Below are 27,838 nucleotides of genomic sequence, written 5' to 3'. Positions count from 1 at the left end.
ATTTTTTGAAAAAATACCCATTAGAAAAAATTTTATTTTTTCATTAAATTTTACTTATCAAAATACCTTTTAATAAATTATTTTTTATTGATTAAATTATATTTTTACTAAAATACTTTTAAAAAGTTAATAATTAAATATTTTTTTCTAAGATACCTACCTTTCAATAATTTTTTAATTATTAAATTTTGATTTTACCAAAATTTTTGTTAATAATTATTTTTATATTTTATTATAAATTTTTTTATATTAATATATATTATTTTAACATTAAATAAAAAAAATTTACCACTGTTAATATGTAAAATAATTAATATATATTGATATTGAAAAATAATTTTATTAAATTTTTTTATTTAATGTTAAAATAATATATATAGATATCAAAAAATTAATAGTAAAATATAAAAAAAATTGTTAATGAAAATTTTGGTAAAATTATGATTTAATAATTAAAAGATTATTGAAGGGTATTTTAGAAAAAAATAATATAATTATTAATTTTTTTAAAAAATACAATTTAATCAATAAAAGAATAATCTATTAAAGAGTATTTTAGTAAGCAAAATTTAATGAAAAAAATAAAATTTTTGTTAATGTATATTTTTTTAAAAAATAATTTTTTTTTGAATGGATAAAGTTATCATTAGTTAATACAAAAAGTTTAAATGGATTAAAGAAAAGGTTTTTTAAAAGTTAAAAGAGAGAAAAATGTACATTTATAAAATAAAAGGAGAAAATAGAGGAGAGAAAAATGTTATTTTAACATCACGCAAGAAAAGAGAGGAAAATTTTCTCTATTAATTAGAGTATTTTTTTATAAGTCTTTAAGTAATTGAGAGCTAATATTTTTATATAATAATTTATTAATATATAAAAAAATATTAATTAAAATATTAAAAGATATTAATAACTTTAAACATTAATTATACATTGTTTTTTAACAAGTTAAATATTAATAATATAAAAGAGATTTATACTAAATAAATTAATTTTTTTAATAAATATATATTATTTTTTTAAATAAACTATATATAAATATAATAAAATTGATTAATTATAAGACTCTGGCCTAATGCGGTTCATATCACTCCTAGAATTAAAGGTAGTTTAGTCATAGGCTCACCTCCACCATTGGTTCCCAAAACAACTCGTTCCTTCCAACAAAACTTTACGTGATGGATTTGATCAGTTTCAACTTAACTTATTCACAAAATAATAATTGAGGCATCACCATCCGTCATCAGATATTCAATTCATGAAGAAGAATTTTGGCAGCATATATGTACTTAGTCACAAAGGGTGCGTTGGATTTAGTGTTTGAAATATAAAATTTGTCTAATTTTTTCTGAAAGTTTAACTTTTTTTTTAAAAAAAAAATTGGATTCTATCTTTCAATTTATGTTTGTTAAAAGCTATAATTTTTTATTTTTGCGTTCAAGTTTTTATTTTATACTAAAATTTATTTTTATATACCAATTGTATTCTTTATTATTTATACGATAAATTTTGTTATTTTTTTATAATATTATTTTTTTAATATTCTCTCATACATATTATTTTTTATAAAACTCTTATTATTTTTATTTATATAAATTTTTTTATTGTTATTTTTATTTTTTTTGTATAAAATATTTTTTTTATTTTTGAATTATGATTCTATTAATTTTATTAGAGTATTAAAAAATATTAAAAATACTAAAAAATAGAATATTTTTGGTTTTGAATTATAATTCTATTAATTCTATTAGAGTACTAAAGAGTACTGAAATGCTAAAAAATTAAAATTTATTTAAATATTTAAAATAAAATTATAAAATAATATAAAATAATTATTTAAATTTATATCTTTTTCTATAATTTTTTATCTAGAAGTGATTTTAAATCATGTAATCTAAATAATATTTATTTTACTATAATTTATTTTAAATAAAAATTACTAAACATAAACTATATTAATACCAACTCACTTTTAATCGAAATCAATTTTATAAAATTAATTTTATAAAAACTTCTATTTATAAACGCTAATTCAAACACATACAAAATTACTAATTGCCTACTACTAATGTTGCGAGTTTGATAATTTATTTTTACAGGAGTTTGAAAATTTGATAAGGGAAAGTATGTCTAAATATATGTTAAAAGGAAAAGTATATACTCTATGGAGATATAACATAGGCTTTCATTGTTTCATCAGTCTTTTGGATTCGTTGTTGAATTCTTTGTTAGACTAATTAAACTCATCCACTCCTTTACTTTTGAATCTCGTTGGATAGTCAAAAAGAGAATAAAACTTTCAAAAAAAGCATATTGAGAAAAATCTAAATAAAGTACAGAAAATTTACTAATTTGACAATCTCAGAAATTTCATTGACAACCAACCACAGCAAACTATTGGATGAGTAGTAGATAAGAGAAAAAGTTTTAATGCATGATTTTAACAATATCATTAGATATAACAATTATTTTTTTGGGATGTTATATATGGTCTCTTTAAACCACTTGCTAAGCAAACTTTAAGACATGAATCATGATGAAAAGAAAGTTCAAGTATTGATTCGACTTGACTTCACTGTTTGCTGGAAACACATGGGATTTCCATGTCAAAAAATCATGTAAAATTACACTCGTTGGATCTAGAAAAGAATGATACAAAAAAGATGAATAGAATTGGCCTCAACTAAAATATGTGTACAAAAATCTGCAGTTTAATTTTGTTACCACAAGCCAATGGCTTTCCACCAAACACCCCCAAGACCCAACCAGATAAGAATATTAACGATACTGATAAGCAAGCCATAGCCCCACCATTGAGCAAGGGGCACATAGTTGGCTCCATAGAACACAGGAGCCGAGCCAATTCCATAGTGGGTAAGACCACCCATGAGGTTGGACAGGAATGATAGCACCATGGCTCCAAAGAATGGAGGAGTCCCCAACGCAGTGGCTACAGAGAGGAAGGCAGTGAACATGGCACCAATATGAGCAGCTCCACTTGCAAAGAAGTAATGCGAGTAGAAATACAAAAGTACTAGAATCCCAAATGATAGTTGCCATGACAGACCTAATCCTCCCACAAACTGCAACGCAAATAACCCTCAGTCAGTTCAGTTAAATAATAACGTGTCACGATAATATAAGAAAGGAGTAAAAGAAAGAAATAACCTTGACTACAGTTTGGCTGAACCAAGCAATAAGGCCATATTTATTTAAGTAGGCAGCCATTGCAATGAGAGCAGCAAACCAAGTGAGAGTATCCCATGCAACTCCTTCTCCTAAGCACTCTTTCCAAGTAACAACCCCTGAAACAAGGAGTACCGCTAATCCAAGAATCGCAGCAGTTACAGCATCTATGTTGAGAACTCCTCCAAACACCCAAAGTCCCACCTGGTATTTAATTAATTAATAACATATCACTGCATATAATCTATGAATTAAATTGAATTGAATTGAATACCGTAAGAAGTAAGGTAGCAGTCATAATCTTCTCATTAGAAGACATAGGACCCATGCTCTGCAACTTCTGACGCGCAAGCTTGGGAGCATCGGGGCTTGATTTCAGAGTTGGCGGGTAAATGATGTATAATATCAAAGGGACTAACACCAACGACACTAAACCTGGAACAATGGCGGCTTTGGCCCAATCCAACCAACCAATTGTTTGATTGATTGAGCTTTGAGTCAGATTCGCGCACAGAGGGTTAGCCGCCATCCCCGTCAGGAACATAGCCGAAGATATTACTGAAGTCTGGAAACACGTCAACGATAACCACGCACCTAGCCTCCTCTCTGTTCCGTCGCCAGGGTTGCTACCGCACGCGGTGCACAGAGACTTCACCAGCGGCAGGAAGATCCCGCCGGCTCTCGCTGAAACCGATGGAATCGCCGGCGCAAGCAAGGCTTCGCTGAACACCAGGCTGTAACCTAACCCTAGCGAGGAGCTACCGAAGAGGGAGACGAACTGGTACGCGACGCGGTTTCCAAGGCCGGTCTTGATGAATCCTTTGGCGAAGAAGAAAGCGAAGCAGATGAGCCAGGGGATGGGATCGCCGAAACCTGAGAACGCTGCCGCGAACGTCAGGGTTTTGGTGAGGACCGAGATGCCGAGGCCTAACAGCGCCACCGCACCGAGTGGCAGTGGCTGAGTGATGATTCCAACGATGGTGGCCAGGAAAATTGCCAGCAGCTGCCAAGCATTTTTGGACACGCCGCTGGGGACAGGAGCGAACCAGAGGATAACTCCAGTGGCTATGGAAGCTAGGAGAGGCTTTATGGCTGCTCCTTGCCATGCCGGTGCCGGTGCCGGATTTACAGAAGCTCCGGCAGTTGAAGCTCTGACTGTGCTACTTAAATTGGATAGTTTTTTCCTGCTCCAATTGTATTTGGTGCTGACGTTGAAGGAGTGATGGAGCGGCAGAGTGAACCGGTGGCGTTTTAGAGGATAGGAGAGTGGTGGAGTTGGGTGGTGGTGTGAGGAGGGGCGTTGTCGGAGAGAAGGAACAGTGGAAAAGGCGGTGGTTAGAGCTACGGAGGAAGCCATCGGAATCAAGTTAACAGATCAGCACCACGTAAAGTAGTGCTGTGTGGAGGGAAATTTGTAATGTTTGGGTGATGGAGATAATGTGGACCGTTAGATGTGGATATGACGGTGCAGATCACGATTTGAATGTGAGGCTTTGCCTGCAGGTGAGGAATTGGTGGCTACTGTGAATTTGAGCTTTGCAAGTTCCTTGAAGCGAAGCTGGAGTTGTCCATATGGCACTGACACGTGGCTCCTTATGACTGGATCTTTGTCCAGGAGGTGGACTGGATGAAACGAACACGTTGTTAGTTTTGACTTATGGAGAGAACAGAGAGATAGACTAACCAATAACTAGAACCAAAAGGTGAACTAAAGTTGTGTTTGATTATTGTCTCAATATAAATGAGACATAAATACATAAAAATACATAAATATAAGAAGATACTAATTTTATATTGTGTTTAGTAAGTTAGACAGAATAAAAAATTATAAAAAAATTAATATACAAAATTGTAAAAAAAATAATGTCTCAAGTTAGAAAGTTCTGTCTCAACATTTTAGAGAGACATAAATATGCGTACTCCCATGTACTCCAGAATCTTTTTTTTGTTGTTTATGTATCTTCCAATCCGACAGATCAATAATTAATTTGCGATTGGCTAATGAGTTGCTGCATGTACAAGACCAATAATAAAAATATCTCTTGACCAAAAAATTATACAAAACAAAGCCCAACTTTTATTTGGGTTTGACCATCAGGCCCAATAATAAAAGTATCTATACCAAAAACTACTTCATATTTAGACAAATAACATTCTCAGTAAATACCAAAAAAAAAAATAGCATTCTCAGTAAGATAATAGTGACATTGCTGGTGTGTTGCATACCTACTTTCATAAGTCAAAACTACATGCTAAACATCTAAGATATTGTAATTTTTCATCTTATATTTTTTATTTAGTTTAATTACATATTCAAATATTTTGTATCTAAATTTAATCAAATAAACTCAAACTCAATAAAAACTATTTTTATTATACTCGCATGTACATACGCACGTTTTAATAATGCGAAAAGCATATTAAATTCATTTTCTGTATGCAAATGAATTCAATTAAATTAAAAGATAAATTAAATTTTTTAAAAAATAACATATTTAACAAATACTTAAAAATAAAATCGAATGAACCTAACTCAATTTTTAAAAGAATCGAATTTGATTCAGATTTAAACTATAGAAACCAACTGTTAGATCAGCCAATGCTAAGGGAACGATAAAGAACAAATTACTTCCATTATCGTGAACTGCATCTTTTGTGTATTATAGTATTAATTCTTGTTTAATGAATGTGTTTGTATGTCTTGACTCTTGACTATGAGATCGAGAATTCCAAGCATGTGTATATATAGTGGACTTTAGGTGTGGCGTTTGAAAGAAAAAAGAGTAAAATATTCAAATTATTATTTCACTGAAAATTATGTGATAAACATTCCATTAATAAGAAAAATATAATTTATTTTTTTATGTAAATAAATTCAATTAAATTAAATTAAGAGATAAATTAAATTTTTAAAAAAATAATAAATTTGGTAAATACTTAAAAATAGTATCAAGTAAATTTAATTCAATTTACAAATGAATCGAATTCGATTTAGATTTGAACAAACGGTTAAAAATCACTTAAAGAATAAAAAAATTAGTCAATACTTATGAGTAGCATCAGGTGAACCACAATTAACACACAAATGAACCGAAATAAATTAAAAAATAAACCGAAATTATTTAATAATGTCATCAGAAAAAATCAAAACTAATAAAGATGTTAACAAAATGTTTGTGTTATTGGTGATGACGATAACAAAAGAGGAAAAGGAGAAAAACCTGTGCGAATTTAGAAGAAAAAGGAGAAGGAGGAGGAAAAGAAGAAACAGTGGCGAAACTTGAAAAAAAAATTAGAGGGGATATATATATATATATATAAAAGAATATTTGTATTCAAATTAAATGTATTATTTTTTATTTTTAAAATATTATAAATTTATAATTATAAAAATAAATTATTAAAAAATTATAATTAACATAATAGCATCTAAAATTACACTAAATATATAATTTTTTTTGTCCAAATCAAATTTTTTCAAAAAATATTAAAGATTAACAAAAAATATAAAATGACAAACTTAAAATATAATATGACTTTTTTTATTTGATATTATGATACCAATTACTATATTGTGCAACATATTAAAGATAGTAGTGATATAAAAAAAATAAAATATTAGGCTTATTTTAATAAATACTTATATATATAGTTTATCTATTTTATAATTTAATTGAAAAATAATTTTGTTTTATAATACATTAAAATTAATAAAATAATCATTTATTTGTATTTTATATATATATATATATATATATATATATATACACAAAAAAGAGAATGTGTTTGTAGTAACTTTTGAACTCAAGACAAAGAATTTGTAAAAAATTTATAACAAAAATAATAACCAATTGAACAATTTGTATTAAACAAAATAAATTGTCAAAATTTTAGTTTTATAAAATATTTGGGGGTCATAGCCTCCCATTATCTTAACGAAGCTCTTGAGAACAAGAAGAAAGGAGGAGGAGAAGGAAAAAGAAACAGAGAAGAGAAGGAGAAAGAGGCGCGCCTGATTTAAAAAGTTGTTATAACAATTTGGTTAAACTTGATTAAGTAGTTTGTTTGAATGTAGAAATAAGAAAAGAAAAAGGAAATATATGAAAAAAATATGAAATAATAAAAAATTACACTTCACTAAAAAAATTCATTCTTATTTTTAAATATTTAATATCCGTTAGAATTTGGATCGTCAATAACGAATAGCGAAGAAGTTAGTTATTGTATGGGAATGGGACGTGACAATTCTCATGGGAAAATGATATCAAAAAGCACTACGTACCCTTTCTTTTTCTTTTCCATCTCTCTTTCGAGGAGCCAACAAACGAGTCCATTTCAAATTATGAGTTGCTTAAAATTCACATCACTTCTTGATCATTTGTCCTCGAGATCATAATTATACTTATCTTACTTTTAAGACGTTAAATCAAAGTTAATGTTATAATTCAACCATATGGCCTAATAACAAACTTCCATATATCTAATATTATAAATTGACCCGAGTGATTAATGCCCATTAATCGTCCTACTTTTATGATGATTAAATTAAATTAGTATAAACAATAACCATGCCATAAGTCTTATTACTACTTGTAAATTTCAAAGACCGACTATTACATTATCATCACTTTTGATTTATTTGAAAAGAACGCGGATATTATAAGCAATGTAAATTCTTCATTTTCTCTATCTCTAATCATACACTGCAATATATATGCTTCACTTTTTATTCACACCTAACTAGCTATACCATAATTCTTTAATTTTCCAGATCATGATAGTGGAAAATCAAGAAACGGGGAGGAAACACTTTTGATCATCAAGTCCTCCAACTCCCAGTCTTCCATGCTTATTAATGAATCCTCCTCCACGCTAACAACCTTATTATGGAGAGTGTTTACGTCCTCATCAAAATAAACGTTGCTCGTAGTAGCACTCTCTAGTAAAGGAGGAACAAACATATTATTATTATTATTGTTGTTGTTGTTGTTGAAATATCCTTTGTCAGTTCCCATAGCTGCATGCATGTTATTATTCTCCATCGGCATAGGCAAATGCTCATCGATAATGATTGACGGTGATTGAGATGATGAACAACTGAACATAGGCATCATTGTAAATCCTTCCATGTTGTTATGATGATCATGTGGTTCAAGCCATGATGAGTAGGACTCACTCGTGTTTTGGGAGGTTGATGATGAGGTGATGGTTATACACCTTTTCTTTATTGTTGAATTCCAAAAATTCTTGATTTCATTGTCTGTTCGACCCGGCAACTGTGCCGCTATTTGAGACCATCTAAAAATGTAATTAAAACTATGAGTCAAGAAATTATTCATCATAAAAATTTAAAACTGAATCAGTTCGATTTTACTAAAAAATTAACAAATTAAATTTCAAACTGATTCGATTTAGTAAATAAATATATTATTTAATTGATATATAATAAAATAATATGATTAAATTATTTTATATTATTTTAATTTTATATTTATTTATTTTTAAATTATTTAGAATTATTATTATAAATATAGAGTTTATTAAACATTTACCAAAGAACATAAATTTTTTATGATTATATAATATTTGTTAATGTTATTTTTTTAATAATTACACATAGTATATAATAATATAATAGGTATAAAATAATTAATTGATTATTAAAATTTAAAAAATAATAGTTATTTTGATATAAAAATAAAATAAAATTTGTAAAAAAATTAAAATTTTTACAATTATTTAATAATAATTAAATTAATCGATTAAATTAATAAATCAATAATTTGACCGATTATGAGAAAATATATGTTAGGTGAGTTTTATAATATTTTTTATTATGGTGTTTAAATTGTCTAACTTACTTTTAAAAATAAAAAATAAAATATTTAAAATAAAAAATAAAATATTTAAAATTTATTAAATATTATCTATTTGCCTTTTTCATAAGTTAGGCTACCGTAGCATTCACCTATATGTTATACCTGTTGCCAAGAAGGGAATGTAAATGGATGATAAGTTGCTGTTCTTGTGGTGAGAAGGCACCTCTCTTAAGATCAGGTCTCAAGTAATTAATCCATCGAAGGCGACAACTCTTGCCACACCTTTGCAAGCCAGCATTCCTAGCCACTTCACCCCAACAACCTTGTCCATTGTTCATCATGTACCTCATCAGCTTCTCATCTTCTTCTGGTGACCATAATCCCTTCCTTAGCTTATTCTTACTCTTGTTCTTCTTCTCCTCCTCCTTGTCTTTGCTCATCATTATTGTCCTACATATGCAACCTGTCCTCTCCACTCTCTACTCTTACTTATTAGTCACTAAGTTGACGTACACACATAAGTAGTGAGGGATTAATTTATATATATAGAGAGAGGTATAGAAAGAAGCTTGATTTGGAGGCAATTAATTAATAATGACGAGCGATGATGTATTACATGATAATAATGATGGTGGTGGGGTTTGCTTACAACACAGGGAATGAAGAGTAGCTAGTAAGATCAAAGGGGGTTGGTTGATGAGTCTAGTACTAATAATAAACGGTTTCGAGAAGGACCTCAGAGATAATAGATACCACTTTCATCTCTTTTTTTTCTTTGCTCACAAGTTATGTGTTGCTGCTAGAGTAGGAGTAGTCACATTTGCACAATAAAAATTGTCTAATTATATATTTATAGATACTAATATAATTTTAGTGGTTGAAATTAACACTTAACTAATTAAAGTGTTAACATGTGAGTAAATGTGGTGGCAAGATCAAGGACACAACATACATATGTTGGAAGTCATTACTTACATATATTATTGTAGGAACATATATATGATATTTAATGCATTTTATATTAATTAGGTGGTTAATAATAGGTTGAAAAACATATAATTTGTGGTGTTGTGGATCACTATATAGTTGGATTAAGCTGTAATACAAATTTTCTAGTTGTATTAAAATTTAATAATAAGGATGATAAGTAAAATGAGTAGTTTCAACATGATTTAGGAGAATTCAATCTCAAATTTGTAATTATTACGTTAGAATTAAAATAAATTTGTTTATATAAATAATGTCAAAAATAGATATTGTCACTTCTATTTTGATACCATCATTTTTTTTTCTCATATAAATTTATATAAATTTACAATGCCAAAATATCTTATATAAAGTAATATTATAAAAAATTGAAGTGGAATTATCATTTTTGAATAATGTCTCTCTATCTTAAACTTTTGTCTCACATTTTTTGTCTAATAAAAGAAAAGACAATTCCTTTAATATTTTATTTGACAGAAGAATGTTAGAAAGTGATCAAAATTTATTATTTTTTATTAGTAATTAATCATTAATATTTAAAAGTAGAATAATTCTTTATATACAAGCATTTTTTTATACAAGTATTTACAAGTCATTTATATTAACGCGCTTCAAACCGTTACTGTACGTTTTCACTGCACATTCTTCTTCTTGCTGCACGTTCTTCTTCCTCTTCCTCTTCTTTTTCTTCTTTTCTTTCGTTTCTTGCTTTCTCTTTCTCCTTCTTCATTTACGTGCTTTTCTCTATATCTATTTTCTTTTTTCGTTATTCTCGATTTCCATTGTTTTTTGACATCAAGTTTTGAAATCGTTTTTAAAGAATAAGAAGCAGCAGAAGATGAGGAGGAGAAAAAGAAAGAGTTCTGAATTATGCATAAGGTGTACTTCAACGAATTTTGGGTGTATTTATTAAATTCTTTTGGTGTAGTTTTGTAATTTTTTGGGTGTATTTCTATAATTCTTTGGGTGTATTTCTATAGTTTGGGTGAATTTTTGTAACCGTTTGGGTGTATTCCTGTAATCTTTTGGATGTATTTCTATAATCGTTTTGGTGTATTTCTGAAGTTCCATTATTTTCAAATTTGGCAAGAAATTCATTTTCATGGAGGAAGAAGAAGAAGAGTCGTTCATAATGCATGGTGAGTAGCGCGTTTTGGAAACATGAAGTGGTTGAATAACGTGCGTTTATTTACTCTTGAATGTGAGAGTGTAATGCGTGTGTTTTGTTGGACTTGTGTCAACTTGTAAGCCAAAAAAACTTGTACGTGTAACAGGCCTCAACTATAGACTAAAATATGTTATTGGATTACTATACTAAAAGAATCGATAAGTTAATAACAAAAGATAATGGCCACCAAAATAATAAATTATGATAATTTTTTAGTATTTTTTATTGATATATATAGAAATGTTTAATAACTAAAAATTTAATAAAAAAATTTGTTAAAATTTACTATTTTTAACTTTATTTAATGCATCATATAATAAATAACAAATTTAGACCGATTATTTTTTGTCTCCTTCATATTAGCGTGATATATATGCCGAGCACAAGCAACCTGAGTAGTGGGCATAAATCTATTTCTAATTAATCATGGTTACCTTATAGGGTGGCCAGGCAGAAACTAAAATATATACAGAATTTCTTTTGTAACACTTTACAGTTTACATAACTATATATGTGTGGGAAAAAAAAGTCTAAACTAAACCTTGGATATCCCAACTTAAAACTAATTGAAATAATGTCATTTATTATGTGATGTTTTATTTTTTTGGTGACTGGAATTATGTGATGTTTTATGCATAGATGCATGAAGGATGAAGAAAAATTTTAAAATGAGTAAAATTTATTATTTTTATTATTATTTTTAATTAGTTATTAATTTAATTTTTTAATTTAATAATATAATAATATACTTTGTTTATATTTTAAACATTATTGATAAATTATTAATTAAAAATAATAAATTCTAGTAATTTCTAAACATTTTTTTTCTTAATGATGTGCATCCGAATATCATGTATTATTCGATACCACCACCGTCCACCAATGTAATTAAGCAATGAAACGATTATCTGAGACCATCAATGTCTATCTTAGTTGACTTGTAGCTTCTTAAGGCAATTCCATAAAATTATAAACTGCTAATTTAATTAACTAAGTAAAGAAACCAATGTTCCTTAGCTTATCCTATATGTATAGGATAAGGCTAGTGTACTCCAGGTGTGTTTCTTGGTTGCCTCTTATATAGGCAAAATAGACTTACAGGAGAATCAATTTTTTTAATTTTTTTTAAATTATTTAGTAAAGTCTGGTTTTTCACTTTATATTTTTTAAATGAGACAAAAAAATATATATATAAAAAAATATACATGATGAAAAATTATATTTTATCAAACAATAAAAAAAATTAAGATACATAACATGCACAAGCCACTATTATTAGCACCAATTTGTTCATCAATAGTAACTAAGAGAGTTACATAAATTGTGATTGAAGTAATGAATTGATGATGAACGTTACCCACGCTGTTTCTGTCATGCAAAATTCTTTATTCCAGAGAAAGGTGAATCATGCATGAGAAAAATAAAAGAAAGAAAGAAATGGTGCAACAAATTATATTGACTTATCATGTCAATTTTTTTTTATGGAAGGACAAAAATGCACATATGGACAACTTCAGTTTTCTTAAACACATTACCAACTGAAATAATTATTGTATAAAGCAGATTTTTAATTGGAGATGATTAATTACTAATTTCTCTAATTCACTATATGTATCACTTTAGTTATTTTCACATTAATAAAATTAAGAAATCCAAAATTAAAATTTATTATAATAATATTTTAAAAATATCTTCATTATTGAATAAATACTTTTATTTTAATTTTGATGTACAATATAATATAAAAAAATTTATACAGTTATTCAATCAAATTCATTTATCTAAAATATCGTTTACAAGTAATGAAGGTAAAAAAATTGGTTACTTCTTTGTTGTTGTATGTAACAATACATATATTAGATGTATGTATAAATCAAACTTTTTATATTGATTATAAGTTAAAATTAAATTTTAAATATTATATTAAAAAATCAATTTTAATATAATGATATTATAAATAATTTTATATAATTATTTAATTATATTTATATATTTAAATAAATTTTTAAATAATAAATTTAAAATTAATTATTTTTATTAACTCGTGACAATATCTTCGTCTAGACTCTAGAATATGTGATATGTGCTTTCCTATTCATTACGTTTTATTTAGGGCAATTCATATAAATAAAATAAATGGTAGAAACGTAAATAATATTATGAAAAATCAGACGTAAATGCAACAAATTTAACTATATGTAATTTGTAACATCCTAACGCAAAGTCTGAATACACATAATTCGTTAGATTCTGTCGTGAATTACATTCAAAAACTGCAAACACATAAACTACTACTCCCTATAATGATTTATGAATAGATGAATTCAAAGTGTATTTTATGGAATTCTATAATAAATTATAAAACGAATGACTCACTATAAAAACGACGTAAAGGTATAACAAATTTCATTTATTTATTTATTTATTTATTCATGTGAATTACCCTTTTATTTATAAACCAGCTTCCGGCAAATGTGTTCTATTTGGAGGAGGAATTATTATTATTATTATTATTATTATTATTATTAAAAGTTTTAAAGCTAGAGAATGATAGGAAAAAAATATTTGCATTTGTCTTTCAATCTCCACTTAAAAATTTTTATTCATATATAAAAGTATTTATGGTTCAATTTATTCATTAACTAAACTGAAATTATACTAAATTATTTTAAATAATTTAAAAATTAAATAAAAAAAATTTTTACACAACAAATTATTTTTAAATCAGTTTTATAACATAGTGCACCAATTTAAACTAATTTATAAAAATAAAATGAATTTTAATTTAAAAAAATTGATATTAAATTATTAACATATAAAATATTAATTTTAACTCCTCTCTTTTTTCTCTCCCTTTATTTAGTGCATCTTTTTTATTATAAGTCGAATTTGTATCGAATTATTTAAAAAGTTAAAAACTATAATTTTAGTTTAATTAGTTTACTTAAAAAAATAGTTTATTTAAAATAGTGTTAGTTTAGCTTCAGTGCACTATGATTAAACTAGTTTTCTTGGACACCTCTATAATCATGTACGTTAGCATCAACACGTCATTTTACTTTGACTACAAAATATTATGATGATTAATCACAGACCAGGATAGCTATTAGTTAAGAAAATCATTTTAATAAAGATATTAAAAATGTCTTTTTTTAAAGCCATTTACCTATATTATGTTATTATTGAATATTTTTATTAAATTGATTAATAATTTATTTTTTAATAAATTAAAATAAAATCGATTTATTATAACAATAATAATAAATCTAATTATCTACATAATTATTAAATTCGATTTGATCCGATCAAATTATAAAATCTAAATTGAATATTTTTATTTTTTTTATAAAAAGACAAATATATTCTTAATTTTTTATTTTACAGATATTTAAATTTTTAAAAATTCAAAAATATAATTAAATTTCTAAAAAATTAGAGTTTATTGTTATTATTATAAAAAATTGATTTTATTATAATTTGTTAAAAAATTAAAAAATAATTCATTTATTAATACATTCAATAATAATGTGATGCATAAATATCTTTACAAAAAGACGTATTTTTACAAGAGCATTTCCTATTAATTAATACTATATATAAATAGAGTAATTAGTAATTACAAAAGTAAAAAACATGGCAACACGGAGCGTAAGTTCACATTATAAGAATTGACCCATGTTTGAAGTTGCTTCAAAATGCATACATCCTCAATTAAACATATATAAAGCTAATTACTGAAAAATAAATTAAAGAAGCGTATATAATTAAGGTAGAGATGAATGAATGATAGGGTTAGATTGATTCAGTCTCACTCTCAAAGAACAAAAATAATCTCCTATGCTTTATTTGTACTATTCTCTTGCCAAAGCTAACTTAGCCCTCTCTCTATGTTGATTACCTCACAAATAAGCAAGCATGACTTTAGATAATACGGTGGGATCAAGGTTCTGAAAACTAAAGCGATTATTAAATTATTAGTTAGAAATTTAAAAATTAAATGGAGATTTAATTTAAAATTGAATTAAATATAATAAAATGATATATTTATGCATAGAATATATATTTAAAAAAAAATTATTTTATTATTTTAATAGATTTGATCGATCAATCGATTAACTAATTTTATATTTGATTTTTTTAATTCTTTGATAATTCTATTATAACCAATTTTTTATCTAGATTGAATTAATTTAGTGGTCGATTTTTGGTTAACTTAGTTATATCGATTAATTTAATCCAATTTTTAGAACCGTAATCGAAACCACGAAAAATCATATATATTTCCTTAGCAAATTAATTAAACCAAGGAAACAATAGTGCAATCACCAGCGTACGTAACACTCTGTATCTATCAAAGAAATGGAATTATATATTCATGTGAGATGATAAGATATATAGATTTAAACTTATTATTAATTCTATATAAATCAAGTTTCATTTGTGTTGATCGAAAATATTTTCGATACAAATAAGATGAATCGAAATAGGTTGTGTGATCTTTTTAAGAAGGTATAAATTCGAGATAAAAATTGAAAGTAATCGGCTTTATTTTTTAGATCTCGATTAAGATGCTAATCGGAAAAAAAGTCAAATTGAGTAAGAGTTTCGATTCGAAGATTTAGGAGGAGTTTTCGAAAGAGCCCTTCGAATATTGATGGAAGCGGAAAAGTTAATGACTTTTATCATACGAGGAAAATATTGGAAATATCTAAAATCACACAGTACAATGGGAATGGTTACCAAGAGTGATTGTATTTTAAATTTGTAATTTTTTATTTAATTGTAATTAATTGTAATTAAGTTAATTGTTATGTAAGATAGTCTATAAATACTATGAAACATTAGGGAATATGGGTTGGAACTTTCACTCAGAAAACACTCTAAGCATTCTCACATCTCAGGGATTCCCTGAATTTGCGATCGAGTTATACTTTCTGTAGGGTTCCTTCTACTTTTTTTTCAATTCATTTTCTTTTCTGTAAAATTTAACATTTCAATTAAGTTTATTCTTCCAATGCTTTGTATTTCTTTTGTCTATTTAATTTTTCTGCACTTTATTCTGTTTAATTACTCTTTCAATTTAATTTAAATCATTGTTATTGCTTTATTTTAATTTTCAAGCAACTCTTCTTTTTCATAATTTAGTTAGTTTTTCAAGAACTTCAATTTCTAAACTACACTTATTAATTTTACAAATTTATTCTATTTTTTATTGTCAAAACTTGTCTAATCGAAGACGCTTTGATGCACTTCTAGAAAACTGGTACTCGCACAGAGGAGTTTGTTTCGCTCCCAGACCATTAGAATTGAACCACCATCAATTTGCTAAAAATTGACAAAATAAATTGGCACTCCTTGTGGGACAGTTTTAAATCAAAGTGTGTCAAAATAACCGTTTTCTTTCTTAGTGTATGCGATTATGAAGTGGGAAGATCATTCACATGGCTGATGAATTATCAAATGTGAATGGTGGTTCGTCCACCAATGATAGTATACCAGTATCCATGCAATAAACCGACGTGTCCTCACGTTCGGAAGGTGCAATTGGAACTAAAAGCATAGTCGTCACGACTATTCAGACTGGAAATGTTGGACGTAATACTCGTCCACGTGGCCCTACGCCACCGTATCAACCTCCATTAACTGTTAGTTGGCCTCCTTATGGTCTTCCTGCTGGTTATACCCCACTGGTGGGTGAATTTATGCCATCTATCCGCTTTGAAAATACTAATGGAGTGAATAATATGCAAAACCCACAACAAAACTCTGAATATTCTCATGAGTATCATGTGCGCTCCACATCGAATGCTACCAATTCAATGGCAGTATATCGACAACAAGTGGAGGAGAGTCACCATGATTTGGTTAATTTATTGACTCAACAAATGACTACAATTTTGAATCCTATAATGGCCGATCATGAATCGAGATTCGAGCGTCTTGCTAGACAAGTCGAGAGGATTGCTCGAATTGTCGATTATGATGAAGGCGAGTGGCATAATGCTCGAGGAACTAGTGAGGGGATGAAAAATATTTTTCAAAATGAAAATCATATTCCAAATCGAGAAAATCCTCACATGGTTCATCGACATGAGAATGCCGATAATGTTTTACGTGGATTACGTGGTGATCATTATCAGGTCACCCGAATTGTAGAGGAAGTTTTAAATCGGATTGGATTAAATGTTGATTTTATGAATCAACCACATTTTGTGTCTGCCTTTCCCCAAGTAGTTCAAATGGCTGAAGTGCCAAGAGGGGGGAAAAATCCGAAAATAACTATAAAATTTGCTGGAAAAGTTGGAGAATCAACAACTGAACATGTTGCTCGTTATTTGGTTGAGATTGGGAACCTAGCCAATGATGAAAATTTAAAAATGAAATTTTTTCTTTCGTCATTGACAAAGAATGCATTTACATGGTTCTCAAATCTTAGACCAAATTCGATTACGACATGGAATCAGTTAGAAACTGCTTTTCATGCTCAGTTTTATCGAGGGAAAATGAACGTAGCATTTACCGATTTAGTAGCTTTGAAACGTGAAGATGGTGAAACCATCGACGACTATTTAATACGTTTCAAAAATTCTAGAAGCAGGTGCTATGTAATATTACCTGAGAATGAAATAGTGAAAATAACAACCATGGGGTTGGAATTTTATATGCGCAGAAAATTGCTTAATGTGCATATTCCTGACTTGGCTCACTTGGCTGAAAAAGTTCGACAGACTAAGCTTATGAAAAAAGAGAAAGAAAAACATAGAACTGACCAGAGGTCAAAGAGTAAACTGTTTACTCGAAAAGAGAATGTTGCTTATGTAACCATGGAATCCTCAGAAGGGGAAATCAATTTTGAAATAGAAGTCGATTTGGCCGAACTTAAGAAAGGACCTCCATATGTTTGTTCGTTATTGAAAAAACTCCCTGGTAGTGAAAAGTCGAATGATTCAAAACTTAAAAGTGGAAAGAAATATAGTTTTGATATCTCAAAATCTGATCATATTTTCGATGTGTTGCTCAAAGATAAACAATTGATTTGACCTGAGGGTAGAACTTTGCTTTCCGTAAAAGATTTGAAAGGAAAGTCTTACTGTAAATTTCATCAAGCAACAAGTCATTTGACTAACAGTTGTGTCCATTTCAGGGATTTGATTCAAGAGGCAATTATAGAAGGATGTTTGAAATTCGATGATGGCAAGAAGGAGATGAAGGTTGATGTAGATCCCTTTGAAACTGATGCAAGTTATGTGGAACCCTGCTTTGGAGTGAATATAGTGGGGATGTCTTATGACTTTGATGTGGCTCTTGACGATTTCGAGTCACAAGTGAGATCTGTATATCCTCGAACAGGAGATGGTTTGTTGGACTTCTTGGTTTAGCAAAAGATCAAAGACTGGGACGTATCTCTATGTCCACGGTGTAATGCTATTTTCGATGCTGAAGCAGCAGCAATCTTCGAAAAGGAGAGAATGAAGAAAGAATTGGCTCACAGGGAGGAACAAGCACGTCAAAGACAGCCAATTCGACGTGTGGAGGGTTCAAGTTCCAAAATCCCTCAACATGATGTGACTACACCTTTAAGCCGATCTCAAGCTATTGGTGTTCAGTGGATCAGAAACTGTCAAGAGTTTCAAAGGCGTGATCATTTGTATCGACACAACCCTCAATGGGGACACCGAGCACCATCTCGAAATCAGTATATCGCTTATTGAGGGCGAGCTAGAGGATACCCAAGAGGAAGAGGTGGAAAAAGAAGTTTCAATCAGAATAAGAAACTTCAAATTGATGCAGAAAAAGAAGCAAGCAAGGGGGCAACTCCTTCTTATGACTTTGATGTGGCTCTTGACGATTTCGAGTCACAAGTGAGATCTGTATATCCTTGAACAGGGGATGGTTTGTTGGACTTCTTGGTTCAGCAAAGGATCAAAGACTGGGACGTATCTCTATGTCCACGGTGTAATGCTATTTTCGATGCTGAAGCAGCAGCAATCTTTGAAAATGAGAGAATGAAGAAAGAATTGACTCACAGAGAGGAACAAGTACGTCAAAGACAGCCAATTTGACGTGTGGAGGGTTCAAGTTCCAAAATCCCTCAACATGATGTGACTACACCTTTAAGCCGATCTCAGGCTATTGGTGTTCAGTGGATCAGAAACTGTCAAGAGTTTCAAAGGCGTGATCATTTGTATCGACACAACCCTCAATGGGGACACCGAGCACCGTCTCGAAATCAGTATATCGCTTATTGAGGGCGAGCTAGAGGATACCCAAGAGGAAGAGGTGGAAGAAGAAGTTTCAATCAGAATAAGAAACTTCAAATTGATGCAGAAAAAGAAGCAAGCAAGGGGGCAACTCCTTCTGTGCATTCCCGAATTGTTTTTCCTTCTGATGGAGAGACTTATCCTAAGGAGATTCCATTGCCAGCAAAGATGAAAAAAGGGAAGGCAGTTGCTCAGTCCTCTGGGATAGATAAACATAAGGATGCTGATGTCGATGAGGAATACTTCGATGAATGTGATGATGACATGGTAGGGACGATTTCAATAATTCCTACTAAGTATCTTGGAGAGTGCGAAGGTAATCCGGAGGAGAATTATGATCAGGAGGATGAAGATGCTTTCTCTTTTATTCGCATAGAAGATGAGCCAGGGTTTTTTCCTGGCCCTACTGAGAGACAAATGTCTCATTTGCGTCCCCTTCACATTGTTGTTGTTGTGAATGGATTCAAAATAAACAAGGTACTGATTGATGGTGGTGCAGCAATAAGTCTCTTGCCTGAAAGGATGTTAGGGAAAGTGGGGAAACATTTCGAGAAGTTGGTCCCTATAAACATCGCTGTGACTGATTTTAGTGGTAATTCTACGCCATCTAAAGGGTTGGTCACATTGACGGTGAAAGTGGGGTCTTCGGAGAGACACTCTGTATTTGTGGTAGTGCCATCAAAGGCTAGTTATAACGCCTTACTTGGGAGAGATTGGATCCATGGAGTAGATGTTGTACCATCTACAGTGCATCAAAGTGTGTTTTTATGGACTAAAGAAGGCAAACCTGAAATCGTTAAAGCAAATTCGAGTCTTTATGTCGAACAGATGCAAGTCGATTTTAGGATATATAATCGTAAATTGAAGCCTTTAAATGTTGATCGATCTCTGAATTCTTATAATTGTGAAGGGTGCTACTTGACTTCAGAAGGACTGTCGGTGAAATTGCGTTATCCGAATATACCCTTCGAGCCGACGAGTTGGGATTGTTCTTCTTGAAGACTTCGAAAGGCTATCTCATGGACCAGGTTGAGGAAGTTTCCGATTACCTGGTAACTTTGCATAATTATTTAAGTAATTTTCAAGTTTTAGAAAATAAAGATGATTCTTCTAATAAGGTTGAATCAGATAGGATTACTAAATCTACTAGTTATAGTATGTCTGTTTCGACACCTCTAGTCGAATGTAGTTATGATTCTTCTATTACTAGTAATGAAGTTAATGATGTAAGTCGGACTACCGATTTAATAGCATAGGCTCTTTGTGTAGAAAATAAATGTAGTAATGAATTAATCAATGATCAAGTTTCTTTCATCTCTGATTCCATTGATTTTACTTTCGATTGCATTTATGATTTGGAGCCTTTAGGATTTGAAAAGTATTCAATCAAAGATGATCATTATAAAGGGTTTGAGTCTCAAGATCCTTTGGAAGAAATTAACTTGGAAACTCATGATGATGTTTGAATTACATATGTTTGTAAAAATCTTGTTGATCCTTTTCGAACTGAGCTTTTCGATTTGTTACATGAGTTTAAAGACTGCTTCGCATGGGATTATCATGAAATGCCTGGTTTCGATCGTTCATTAGTAGAATATCGATTAGCATTAAAACCTAATGCTCGACCTGTGAAACAAACCCCAAGATGTTTTATTCTTGAAATCAATGTAAAAATTAAAGAAGAGATAGAATGCTTGATCAAAGCAAAATTTATTCGAATGACTCGTTATGTGGAGTGGGTGTCGAATATTGTTCCAGTGATGAAGAAAAATGGAAAATTGAGGATATGTATCGATTTTCGAGATTTGAATAATGCTACCCCAAAGGATGAATATTTCATGCCAATTGTGGATATGTTAATCAATTATGCAGCAGAAAATGAAATCCTTAGTTTCATAAACGGTTATTCTAGATATACTCAAATTTTTATTGCAGAAGATGATGTGGCTAAAACTGCTTTTCGTTGTCCTGGAGCGTTGGAGACGTATGAGTGGGTGGTTATGCCTTTTGGTTTAAAAAATGCTGGAGCAACTTATCAACGGGCAATGAATGTCATTTTTCATGAGTTTATTGGAAAATTTATGGAAGTGTATATCGATGACGTGATGGTCAAATCGATCTCTGTCAGTCAACATATAGACCACTTAAGAAAAGTATTTTTGACTATGAGAAAGAAAGGATTAAAAATGAATAATTTGAAATGTGCTTTTGGGATATCGACTGGAAATTTCTTAGACTTTGTTGTTCACAAAAAGGGTATAGCTATCGATAAGAATAAAGCGAATGCAATATAAGCTTTATCTGCACCCAAATCGAAAAAAGAAGTACAATCATTTTTGGGGAAGATTAATTATCTTCGAAGGTTCATTTTGAATCTTTCAGATCGAACACGGGTGTTTGTGCCTTTAGTAAAATTAAAGAATGGTTCAAAATTCGAATGGACCACAGAGTATCAGTTAGCATTCGATTCAATTAAGATATATTTGTCTAAGGCTCTTATTATGGCAAATGTTCGTCCATTTGAACCTTTAAAATTGTACATCGCTGCATCTGACGATACTATAGGGTGTATGTTAGCCTAAGATGGCGAGGATGGGCATGAGAGGGCAGTTTATTACCTTAGTCGAGTCTTAACTGATATCAAAACAAGGTATTCGCCGATTGAAAAATTATGTTTGTCATTGTATCATGCTTGTATGAAGTTAAAGTGTTATATGGTGGCTAAATCAGTAAAGGTGACTGCACAGACCGATATTATTAAGTATATGCTTAGTTTCCCTATGTTAAGGGGACGTTTCGGAAAATGGATGTTAGCATTGACGGAATTTGATTTGCAATATGTCCCAGCAAAGTTAGTTAAAGGACAGGTCATTGCAGACTTTCTTGTGGATAATTCGAAAGGTCTGAATTACCAGGGGACAAATATAGTTGATGTAGAGGTCAACTATTGGAAATTGTATTTCGATGGATCTAAGCACAAAGATGGTGCAAGGTTGGAATCCTCATTATTTCACCAGAGTGTATTCCGTCAGAATTTTTGTTCGAATTAAAGTATCCTTGCTCTAATAATGTCGCCAAATATGAGGCTTTAATTCTAGGCCTCGAAATTTTAATCGACAAAGGAGCTTTAGAGGTTCAAATTCTAGGGAATTCACAGTTGGTTTTAAAGCAGTTGTCGAAGGAGTTTAAATGTAATAATGAGACGTTTTAGAAATATTTAGTAACTGCCTGAGAGTTATTAACGTCTTTTTAGAAGGTATCTTTGGTACATATCCCTAGAATTCATAATGAAATTGCCAATGAGTTGGCTCAAATTGCTTCGAGGTATCAAATTGGCCCAGAAACTTTTAAGAAGTTATCTAGTATCTATCAAATTTTAGTACCAGCAAACGAAAGAGAAGTGTTGTATATGGATGAATGGGAGGACTCTGATTGCTCAGTATTTGAAAGATCCCAATACTGCAGTCGATAGAAAAATAAAATTACAAGCAATGAATTTTGTTTTATTGGCTGATGAATTATATAAAAAAAGGGGTTGATGGAAGTTTAATGAGATATTTGAGTCGAGAAGATCAAAATATTGCTTTGGGTGAAGTTCATAATAGAATTTGTGGTGCTCATCAAGCAAGAAAGAAAATGAGATAGGTGTTATAGCGTAATTATGTATATTGGCCATCTATGATAAAAGATTGTATTGATTATGCAAAGGCATATCAAGAATGTCAAAAACATGGTTCGATACAACAAATTTCAGCAGCCGAATTACATTCGATAATAAAGCCATGGCCATTTAGAGGTTGGGCTTTGGATCTAATTGGGTTGATTCACCCTCCTTCATCGAAACAACACAAGTTTATTTTGGTGGCTATTGATTATTTCACAAAATGAGTTGAGGCTATTCCGTTAATAGAAGTTAGTCAAAATGAGATAATTGACTTTATCGAGAAAAATATTATCCATCGATTCGGAATTCCTCAGACTTTAAGTACTGACCAGGGAACTATGTTTACTGGCCAGCGAATCAAAAATTTTGCGGCTTCGAGAAATATTAATATGGTTACTTCGACCCCCCTATTATGCACAAGCTAATGGGCAAGTAGAAGCAGCAAATAAGAATTGATAGTCTTAATTAAAAAGCATATCGGTAATAGGCATCAAACATGGCATGAGACTTCAAGTAAAGTATTATGGGCTTATCAAAACTCGCCAAGGGGTTCGACAGGAACTTCACCTTATAAATTGGTGTATGGCCATGATGCAGTGCTACCATTAGAAATTAATTTGAATACTTTAAGAGTATCAAAATAGAATGACTTGTCAGTCGATGATTATTGGAATGCAATGTTTGATGAATTGAATGAGTTAGATTCGGAGCGAATCTTAGCATTGTAAAATATAATCCGACAGAAAGAAAATATTGCTCGAAGTTATAATCATCAAATTAAAGAAAAGTCTTTCAGGGTAGGCGATTTGGTTTTGAAAGTTATTTTACCTATAGAAAAGAAATCGAGATTTTTAGGTAAGTGGTCCCATAGTTGGGAAGGTCCTTTCCACATTATAGGGACATATTCGGAAAATGCTTATCAAATTAAAGATATCGAGTCGAAAAAAATAATTAACTCGTTTAATGGAAAATACTTAAAACCTTTCTATTGTTGGAAAACTTAAAAATTCAACATATATTAAAGATCAGAAATGAATGAAAGTGTTACAAAATAAAGTTAGAAACGAAAAGAATTCAAGGTGCCAATACCGTTGCCAAATCAGAACGCAGCTTTGTTCTTTTGTTTTCCAGGAGTGTAAGTATTTCAACCTGCTTGAACTTTTCAGCTTGGATTTTCTCAAGCTGTTTTTCATATTCTCCTCGTTCGGTGTCGAGTGAGACAAGTTTTTGAATAAGGAGATGCAACTCTTGTTGGGTTGCAACAAGAGGTTTGGTTATAGTGGCTCAATTTTGACGAATGGTAGCAAGTTGTTCTTGAATTTGAGCCAATTCTACTTCGAGTCTTGCTTCCTCCTGATCATGGAAATCTTGTACAAAGATGGCATGAGAGATTCTCAGATCAAATTCTTCACGAAAAGCTTGAATGGGTTGAGCAGTTGCAAGGACATTGTCTATTTTTTATTTGGCTATGGCTTTTTCATTTTTAGTTTCTTGAAGTTGAAAATGAGATGCAACACTTTCATTGATAAGTGATTTGAATTCTTGAATCGAAGCAGAGAATGGTGTGTTGGTTGGGAATTCAAAAGAGAATTTCAAAACATCAGCCAAGATTTGATTGAGAATTGGATCATTAACCCAGGTGGTAGGAAGATGATCCAAGAGCTTGATGAGTGATCGAAGTTGTTCCTGAGTGGTAGGATTTAATTCGATCAAGGGCCTTGATGTAGAAGGTTTGGAAATTACTGGTGCAAGTACTGGTACTATGTGTTCTTAGATGATTTTATTTAAAACAGAAGTCAAATCTTCTAAAGTAGCACTGGTTGGCGTGGTAGGAACGTTTGATGTTCTTAGTCTTGGATTTGGAGGAGTTTGGTGTGAAGGATCAAGTTGCAATTCTGGAGGGGTCTCTAATACTTTAGACCTAGAAGAATCTGAATTAGTAGTGTCGGCAGCCTTAGAAGCAGAGTCAGAATCTGGGACTGTTTGGTTCTCTTCAGTGAAAGCAGCTTGATCATTTGGTGAAGTTGTTTCAAGTCTGATGGTTTCTTCTGGAGAGTTTTGCAAAGGATTCGTTGTTGAATCAATCACTTGTGTTGTGTGAGAAACAGGTGGAAAAGCGCCTGAGATTGTCTGAATGGGTCCTGTGAATTGAATGGAGTCATGTGATGTAGATTGTTCTTGACCTTGTGGTTGTGGTAGAATTGATGGGTTGAGAATCCCAGCAGTTGCTAATTGAGCAACATTGACAGGCTAATACAAAAGGTACACAATTATAAATTGAAAATTTATTTTAATCAAAATATGATATGTGTAGAAATAATGGTATTACCTGAGAAAGCCTGGATCTTAATACTAGCCGAGAATCGGGTGCCTCTTCCGATGGAGAAGAGATTGCGATAGTATCTTTATTGATTGATTCACTATCGTCAGCGCTTTCACTCGATGTCAGTAGTACTAACTGATAAGAGATTTATAATTAAATCTAGATAAAGGTGTATAACTTATAGTGTTGTTAAGTTAAAGAGAAGAATTATGAAATTACTTTTCGGAAAGTTCTGGTAGGAGTTCTTCTACTCTTAGATGGCGGTGGTCGAGTAGTTTCAGCTTTTCTTTTTTGAGTTCTTTTTGGGAAACTCTCGGCAACTGGAGTGGTCCGAATCATAGCTTGTTGAATTTCTTCTAAGGTACGGGTGTACCTAGAGTAATAAGCAGCGCACCATTCAAAACAAGATTTGGTGATATAGAAACAATGTTTGTATATCATGAAATTGAAGCGGTCCCTACGCTGCTGATTCCTTAAGAGGCAAGAATCGAAATCTTCTTGAGTGGTTAAAGTGAAGTGGCAGAAAGGCTAATCATTTCGTGGTTGTGGTGTTGGGATGGCCTGAGATAATCCAAACTGTCTGGCTGTCATGTTTGGAGCATACAGGGTGATTTTGAATTTTTCTTTTTTGTGCAAAGACAACGCTGTTGGTATTACTTGTAGAGCCAGTATGTTTGCCCAAATTTGATTTGCGAGTTCATTTGCTTCACTGGTGTCAGAAAAGAGTAAACGGTCCAACCAAGCAGGACCACGATTGCGACGTAAGAAGGGAGTAAAATTGAGTTGGCTATTGTCAAAGTCTTTACAAGAATGAAAAAGAGAGAAAACAGCCCAAAATTTATCTTCATCTGATTCAGTATCTGAAAAACTTAGTTTGTATTCAGACAATCGAAAACCATCAATATATTGTTTGTCAGTATTGCCTCCTTCAGGTTTTGTCATGAATTTTTTTAAAAATTGCATTAAGCCATAACTGGAGGAGCCATAGAGGGCCTCCTGCACTGATGAGTTTGTTGTCTCAGAGGTCACAAACAAATTGACCGAGTTCTTCAAAAATATGTCCTAGAAGAAGTTTGGCCAAATTGAGGGATTTCCCTTCGTGAAGAAGAATGGCTAAATGAAGATAAATTTTTAACATTTGGACGCTTCGAGAGCAGAATAAGATAGCATTCAACCAGTAAAACAAAAAGGCAACATGTTCATTATCAATGATTTTTGTACCTTCAGCACCCATGTTGTGGGCAATGAAATCATTGTAGGAGGTGGTCAAAACTACATTATACTGACGTTTTGGCTGCATGTCAGGAGTATAGTCTGGAGAACTGATTGGGAGCCCTGTAATGGCAGCCACATCTAGAAGGGACATTCCGATCATTCCACAAGGGAGGTAGAAATTGTTAGTCGTCCTGTTCCAGAAACAAGTGACAGCCCCGATCATCCAAGGGTGTGTGGTAAGGGTAAAGTGAGAGAGTTTCAGCAATTTATGAATTCCTGAAGATCTCCATTAAGCACTTTTAGTGGATTCAAGACGTCGATACCAGGCTGTGAAATCATAGCCCCTAGGACTAATCTTCAGATTATTCCGGAAAGTTTTTTGGTTGATAAAATGAGAAATGTTCAAGGAATGATTTATCAACAAATCTTTCCCTTTGGCACTAGGAAAGAAAGAGAGCTTTTTGTTCGCCTTTTCCTGAGATTCAATGGGTCCGAGGAAACAGTGTGTTTCGGCTCCAATGGTAAAAGGAATCAGCATTCTGGTGTCTTTAGACGACAATTGGGGATCATCGATGACCTCGTCATTGACTTGGTTGAGAATGCAAAGAGCTGGTGGAGATGGCGGTAGTATTTCGTGACCTTTTCCCTTATCTTGGGTGGTAGTTTGGGAGAAAGAACCAGCCATTTTCAGTGAAGAGTAAAGAATGAAGATTTTGTGAAGAAATTTTAAAGTGCAGGGAGAATTCAAAAAATAATACGGTTCAGAAAGTTTGAACAAAGGCAAGAATGATGAATTTAAACCCGCCGTAGCCGTTACTGTAGATGGAATATGAATAGAAGTAACTTCGTGGGGAAGGTGAAGTGGTGAGAGAAAGAGCACAAGCTCCGGGAGACGTGTCGAGTGAAACAGTAGTAATGGAGTTTTAATGATAATTATCGCTGATTTAAAAAAAAAAAACTGACGTCTTTTGGATTAAGTGTTCTAATTTTCGATAATTTTGTCGAAAACAACCACATTAATCCAAAGGGGCAATTTGTTGATCGAAAATATTTTCGATACAAATAAGATGAATCGAAACAAGTTGTGTGACCTTTTCAAGAAGGTATAGGTTCGAGATGAAGATTGAAAGTAATCGGCTTTATTTTTTAGGTCTCGATTGAGATGCTAATCAGAAAAAAGCCAAATCGAGTAAGAGTCTCGATTCGAAAACTTAG

At 31.1% G+C, this 27,838-nt stretch overlaps 2 protein-coding genes across 2 annotated transcripts; both read right to left on the bottom strand.

Moving 5' to 3' along the window:
- Positions 1-2,539: 2,539 nt before the first annotated feature.
- LOC130944076 (dicarboxylate transporter 1, chloroplastic-like) lies at positions 2,540-4,823 on the bottom strand. Its single transcript, XM_057872219.1, has 3 exons — positions 3,461-4,823; positions 3,169-3,390; positions 2,540-3,083 (listed from the first exon to the last, which is right to left on the bottom strand). The coding sequence occupies exons 1-3, from the start codon at positions 4,541-4,543 to the stop codon at positions 2,721-2,723; spliced, it is 1,668 nt and encodes a 555-aa protein (XP_057728202.1). The 5' UTR covers positions 4,544-4,823; the 3' UTR covers positions 2,540-2,720.
- A 2,935-nt stretch (positions 4,824-7,758) lies between these two features.
- Positions 7,759-9,532, bottom strand: LOC130946307 (transcription factor MYB83-like). Its single transcript, XM_057874982.1, has 2 exons — positions 9,168-9,532; positions 7,759-8,484 (listed from the first exon to the last, which is right to left on the bottom strand). Exons 1-2 carry the CDS (start codon positions 9,446-9,448, stop codon positions 7,959-7,961), a joined length of 807 nt encoding a protein of 268 aa, XP_057730965.1. The 5' UTR covers positions 9,449-9,532; the 3' UTR covers positions 7,759-7,958.
- Positions 9,533-27,838: the final 18,306 nt, after the last annotated feature.

Source organism: Arachis stenosperma, chromosome 8 (assembly GCF_014773155.1).
Source record: "Arachis stenosperma cultivar V10309 chromosome 8, arast.V10309.gnm1.PFL2, whole genome shotgun sequence".
Taxonomy (NCBI): domain Eukaryota; kingdom Viridiplantae; phylum Streptophyta; class Magnoliopsida; order Fabales; family Fabaceae; genus Arachis; species Arachis stenosperma.
This window is presented reverse-complemented; position numbering and strand designations above follow the sequence as displayed.